The sequence below is a fragment of the Staurois parvus genome, unplaced genomic scaffold (genome assembly GCF_062004578.1).
Source record: "Staurois parvus isolate SC_StPar_1 unplaced genomic scaffold, SC_StPar_1.0 ptg001054l, whole genome shotgun sequence".
NCBI classification, from domain to species: Eukaryota; Metazoa; Chordata; class Amphibia; order Anura; family Ranidae; genus Staurois; species Staurois parvus.
The window spans coordinates 1,056,882-1,063,822 of NW_028318850.1; the positions used below are offsets into that span (position 1 = coordinate 1,056,882).

At 46.0% G+C, this 6,941-nt stretch overlaps 1 protein-coding gene across 1 annotated transcript in view; it reads right to left on the reverse strand.

Annotated features, from left to right (window-relative positions):
* SAAL1 (serum amyloid A like 1) overlaps window positions 1-4,725 on the reverse strand; it is a 51,152-nt gene extending 46,427 nt beyond the window's left edge. The window contains exons 1-2 of the mRNA XM_089658170.1: window positions 4,561-4,725; window positions 1,131-1,244 (exon numbers count right to left, since the gene is read on the reverse strand). Of these exons, the coding sequence (XP_089514296.1) occupies window positions 1,131-1,244; window positions 4,561-4,680 (234 nt within the window). The 5' untranslated portion in view covers window positions 4,681-4,725. The remainder of the gene's footprint in view (window positions 1-1,130; window positions 1,245-4,560) is intronic.
* Between the last annotated feature and the right edge of the window lie 2,216 nt (window positions 4,726-6,941).

Here is a 6,941-nt window from a genome sequence, read left to right on the forward strand (position 1 = left end):
TTCGTACCCCTTGAAATTTTCCCCATGTTGTCATGTTACAACCAAAAACATCAATGTACTTATTGGGATTTTATGTGATAGACCAACACAAAGTGACACATAATTGTGAAATTGAAGGAAAATGAGGAATGGTTTTCAACATTTTTGCAAAGAAAACACCTGAAAAGTGTAGCATGCATTTATATTCAGCCCCCTTTACCCCTAACTAAAATCTAGTGTAACCAATTGTCTTCAGAAGTCACCTAATTAGTAGAGTCCTCCTCTATTATAAATACAGTGGTTCTGTGAAGCCCTCAGAGGTTTGTTAGAGAACATTAGGGAACAAACAGCATCATGAAGTCCAAGGAACACACCAGGGGTGTCAGAGAGAGAGAAAAAAGGGAAAAAGAAACACCATATGGATAGAGACAGAGATAGAAAATTCTTATAATCCATTAGTAAATATAGACGGGCATTAGTAAATGTTTTTACACATTTATCAGTAAAACCCGCACCCCTGATCTTACACTGGGGTCTCTTCCATTATTAATATTATATAGAAATAATGCCAATCCTCTGCCAATCCCTCCACTGGCTTCCGATTGCGCAACGGATCAAATTCAAAATCCTAACACTGACGTACAAAGCCGTCCACCATACTGTCCCGAACTACATCACTGACCTAATATCCAAGTACCACCCAACACGCACACTCCGCTCCTCACAAGACCTCCTTCTCTCTAGTTCCCTGGTCTCCTCCTCCCATGCCCGCCTCCAGGACTTCTCCAGGGTGTCACCCATCCTCTGGAACTCCCTGCCCCAACCCATCAGATTATCACCTACTCTCCTCTTCTTTAGGCGCACCCTGAAAACCCATCTCTTCAGGGAAGCCTACCCCACCCCCTGCTAACTTGCTGACCTCATCCACTCTTCCTACCACTCCATCCCCCACAGCTATCTCCTCCTGTGCCCCTGTCCCCTCCCTCCTAGATTGTAAGCTCGAAAGAGCAGGGCCCTCGATCCCCTCATGTTTTGCATTGTATTGGTATCGTTCTGTCACATGTTCTGTCCCCCTTTGTACTGTACAGCGCTGAGCGAACTGTTGGCGCTTTATAAATACTGTATAATAATAATAATGTGAGATACATTACCTCATTCATAGACATGTCCCAGATTTTACAGATGTCGTTCTCCATGTCTTCCTCCAGATCCACACTGGCCTCATCTTCCGCTTGCTCCGGTTTATCTTTATCCACAGTAACAGTCTGGGTAGAATATAAAAAGATAAACTCCGATCAAACAAACATGAACATTTTGGCCTCACACTGACAGAGGATCCAGTATAGCCGTTGAGCAGCTCTAACTCCCTCCCCGCTATTCATTGTCTGCCCCTGACTATCCTAAACTCCACACCTCCAAAAGTCATTATTAATATCATGTAATGGGCAAGAACTGCTTTAAAGGATAAGTTCACCTTTCGTAACATGTTACATCCATATTCAGGGTGTGTAACATGTTACATCCATATTCAGGGTGTGTAACATGTTACATCCATATTCAGGGTGTGTAACATGTTACATCCATATTCAGGGTGTGTAACATGTTACATCCATATTCAGGGTGTGTAACATGTTACATCCATATTCAGGGTGTACATCCATATTCAGGGTGTACATCCATATTCAGGGTGTGTAACATATAACATCCATATTCAGGGTGTGTAACATGTTACATCCATATTCGGGGTGTACATCCATATTCAGGGTGTGTAACATGTTACATCCATATTCGGGGTGTACATCCATATTCAGGGTGTGTAACATGTTACATCCATATTCGGGGTGTACATCCATATTCAGGGTGTGTAACATGTTACATCCATATTCGGGGTGTACATCCATATTCAGGGTGTGTAACATGTTACATCCATATTCAGGGTGTGTAACATGTTACATCCATATTCAGGGTGTGTAACATGTTACATCCATATTCAGGGTGTACATCCATATTCAGGGTGTGTAACATGTTACATCCATATTTAGGGTGTACATCCATATTCAGGGTGTGTAACATGTTACATCCATATTTAGGGTGTACATCCATATTCAGGGTGTGTAACATGTTACATCCATATTCGGGGTGTACGTCCATATTCAGGGTGTGTAACATGTTACATCCATATTCGGGGTGTACATCCATATTCAGGGTGTGTAACATGTTACATCCATATTCAGGGTGTGTAACATGTTACATCCATATTCAGGGTGTACATCCATATTCAGGGTGTGTAACATGTTACATCCATATTCAGGGTGTACATCCATATTCAGGGTGTGTAACATGTTACATCCATATTCAGGGTGTACATCCATATTCAGGGTGTGTAACATGTTACATCCATATTCAGGGTGTACATCCATATTCAGGGTGTGTAACATGTTACATCCATATTTAGGGTGTACATCCATATTCAGGGTGTGTAACATGTTACATCCATATTTAGGGTGTACATCCATATTCAGGGTGTGTAACATGTTACATCCATATTTAGGGTGTACATCCATATTCAGGGTGTGTAACATGTTACATCCATATTTAGGGTGTACATCCATATTCAGGGTGTGTAACATGTTACATCCATATTCAGGGTGTACATCCATATTCAGGGTGTGTAACATGTTACGTTCAGACCGGCCTTAGCTAGCGGGGGATCTTCATCTTCTCCCCACTCGCAAGCAGCAAAATTAAAAAAAAAAATTGGCCATGTGGGCTCCGCCCACACAGCCATGTCACTTACTCATAGTCAACTGGAATGAGGAACTACTAGTCCTGACAGCGTTAGCGGCTGTCGGCTTGTAGCCCTCAATGAACTACCACGGCGCTTTAAGCGATGTGGTAGCTCCTTCATTCTTACTGTCAGAATATCTACTTGACCGTACATCCCGTACACCCTGTACATCCCGTACACCCTGTACATCCCGTACACCCTGTACATCCCGTACACCCTGTACATCCCGTACGGCAAGCAGATATTCTGACAGGTCTGAATGAGACCTGCATGGCATCAGCAATCTACTGACCTCTGGTGCAATGCTTTCCAGGCCCCTGCAGACAAAAATAATAAATGGCTTAACAAAAGGAACAAACGCTGCGACAGTGGCTACAGTTGAACCTCGCTGGGAGGTGTACCTTTATTGTAATACTAGTTGGTAAGAATCACAAGGAACGCCTGGGCCAGGATGGACGGCCCGTCCGCTCCGATATGGATGGTATGAGACAAGGGGCTCTCCTGTCACTGGTGTGGACCATGTTACCGCGGCATCTCGGAAGTCCCTTGACAAGGCTCATGCGAGCGAAATGCGTTGTCCAGGTTACCGGCCTCCATTTTGGCTTGTGTTCCAGCGTTGGATTCTCCCTCCCGCTTCCTCCATAGACCGTGGTGACGTCATTCTGGGACGCCGCGGTCACGTGGTCCACACCAGTGACAGGAGAACCCCTTGCCTCATACCATCCATATTGGAGCGGACGGGCCGTCCATCCTGGCCCAGGCATTCCTTGTGATTCTTACCAACTGGTATTACAATAAAGATACATCTCACAGCGCTGTTCCTTTTGTTAAGCTATTGGTTTTGCTACATGTGCTAACACAGCAGCAGTGGGGTGTTCACGCATATGTACTCTTTTTCCGCACATGGATAGTTTCTTTATATATATATATATATATATATATATATATATATAAACATATATATATATATATATATATATATATATATATATATATAAACATACATACATACATACACACACACGCAAGTGACGAGGGCCATCTTCCTCTGCCATTTTTCGCCAACATTGAGCAGTCCTATGTAATGCAGAGATCGGTACTGATGCAGTGATGTCAGTGCCACATTCTGCATCAATACAATGAATTTCGGACACCACGAGGACACCCCTCAGGAGGCACGCCCATGAAGCCCTGCACTCACAGTATATCCTCAATCTACCCAGAAGACTGAGGACATCTTGTGGTTGGAAAGAAGCACTGCAAGGGAATTAGTGGAATGAAGGTGAGTATGGTTGACGGAGCTGCTTTCTTTGTTGATATTGCTGGGGGAGAAATTTCTATAAAAAAAAAAAAAAAAACAGTTGACCTGTACGTGGGCTGTAATTATAATGCTAAGGCTCCATGCACAGGTGCCCCATCCAGCTCATCAAAATCAAGACGCTGACATCTGCTGCGGCAGGACAGTTCCCCTAAGAGGTACAAATGTTTAGCGCACCATGCGCCCAGAGACAAAAGCGGACTATTTGCATTCTGGTCATCTCTCTCTGGGCGCATACGGTCCTAAACATTTATACCACTAGATGCACCACCCAGCCACAGCAGTTGTCAAGCCAGTTATAGAGTTTGACAGGTTGCCATCAGCAGGGAAGCACCTCCAACCTCATCCCACATCTAAACCCCAGAGCCCCATCCACCAAGGCTAAGCGCCCAGTGTGCAAGGGGATTTCAAAAAGAAAGTGATCTAAAAACAGAGGAACGGGAATAATCTGAGAAGATCTCAGTCACACACATACATCTATCAGTTTGGTCAGAGTGCTGAAGAACCAATGCTTGCTGTACACGGTGTTCCCGATACAATCTCCCGACGGTTCCTCTTCATCCTCGCTGGTGGGAGGAGATGGGTTTCGGTCCATGTGATCGGAATCCGATGCTTGTTTTGGACTGCAATCCCCGTCTTCCTTCTCTGAAAAGAAAGAACATTACCATATGAAAACTCTTTTCTGTTTAAAGGTTATCTCCTCCCAAAACTGATATTTTCACTTTACAATTAGATTGCCCAACAAAGCATTATGGAAGAGGACCCGTGACAATGAAAACATACAACCTGGCACTGCTGATATTTTTGTAAACTTAACACATAAAGATGCAGATGAAATACATATACAGGAGCTGCTTTACCTGCCAATGGATTATCTGTCAACAAAGTCCTGAGATTTGCACAGCCCTTCAGGAGAGCAAAGCCAACGATTTTTCTTTGCTGCAGTTAAAATGGTCGTAACCCTCAGACATGAAATATGAACAAAGCATATCCCTCTATTGTGTGTACTTGTCTCAATCCAGAGTGTCATTTTTGTCAGCTGTCTCCTTCGTCTGCTATCTACATAAGTCACTTCTGACAAGTTTTCCTGACACCAAGAGAAAAATGGAGAGAGGGAAGGGCCCTCCAGCACACAGCCTGCGGTTGACAGCCTCAGCTCTCTGTGTGCTGTAAGAAGGGGGGTGTCCCTACCCTCCAAACAGCTCTCAGAGACCTCCTTACGGATGTAACTTAAGCTCCATGCCCCTTGCTTTTCAGAGCTGAGAGATCCTGTATAAATTTGGCACTTTGAATGGATTTAGGGGGAGGAAAGCTGTAGATAAACAGGTACAACTTACATAGGATGATTTGTTTCAGAGGCCAGTCACTTCTCTGGGTATATGTGAGGGAGCCACTTTAAAGTAATTTTAAACTTTTAGGTTTTTTTTTTTTTTTTAAATAATTAACAGGTTATACTTACCTGCTCTGTGTAGTGGTTTTGCACAGAGCAGCCCCAATCCTCTTCTTCTGGGGTCCCCCACCAGCGCCTCTGAATCCTCTTGTTTGGCAAGTGCTTTGCAGGGATGAGAAACAGAGGGATCATTCCTTCTGTACAGAGCCCTGTGTGGGCTCTGGGCTGTGATTGGACACAGCCGATCAGCAGGTCCTGGCCACGAATCATTGGCAGGGACTTGCTGTCAGGCTCCTACGGTGTACAGTCAGAGCAGGTGCTGGCCGGGGGGGGGGCAAGCACGTACCCTAAACCTGGAAGTATGCAGCAACTTACAGGTATGTCACTTTGCCTACAGTGGGTGGGCAGGCAGGAGTTCATCCTTGGGTCAGCTGATAGCTTCCCATGGTTTCCAATACCATTTCTATGCCGATGACACACAAATCTATCTCTCTACTCCTCAGCTCACCCCATCAGTGTCCACATGTATCACCGATTTCCTAACAGACATATCAGACTGGATGTCACTCCGCTTCCTACAACTCAATCTATCCAAAACCGAGCTCAGAATATTTCCTCCCCACATGCCTCTTCCCCTGATTTCTCGGTCAGGATCAATAGCACCACTATCAACCCATCCCTGCATGCCAGGGTGCGGGGGGTAACCCTGGATTCTGAACTGTCCTTTCAGGCCCACATCCAACCCCTGTCCAAATCATGTCGCCTCAACCTCCGCAACGTCTCCATTATACGCCCCTTCCAAACCAATGATACCACAAAGCTTCTAAATCACTCCCTGGTCATCTCTCGCCTCGACTACTGCAACTCCCTCCTCATTGGCTTACCTTTACATAGGCCACCCCCCCCTCCAGTCCATCATGAATACTGTTGCCAGGCTCATCCACCATACCAACCGTTCAGTGTCTGCCACCCCCCACTGCCAATCCCTCCACTGGCCTCCATTCAGTGTCCTCCACCCCTCTCTGCCAATCCCTCCAATGGCCTCCATTCAGTGTCCTCCACCCCTCTCTGCCAATCCCTCCACTGGCTTCCATTCAGTGTGCTCCACCCCTCTCTGCCAATCCCTCCACTGGCCTCCATTCAGTGTCCTCCACCCCTCTCTGCCAATCCCTCCACTGGCTTCCATTCAGTGTCCTCCACCCCTCTCTGCCAATCCCTCCACTGACCTCTACTCAGTGTCTGCTACCCCTCTCTGCCAATCCCTCCACTGGCTTGCATTCAGTGTCCTCCACTCCTCTATGCCAATCCCTCCACTGGCTTCCATTCAGTGTCCTCCATCCCTCTCTGCCAATCCCTCCACTGGCTTCCATTCAGTGTCCTCCACCCCTCTCTGCCAATCCCTCCACTGACCTCCATTCAGTGTCCTCCACCTCTCTCTGCCAATCCCTCCACTGACCTCCATTCAG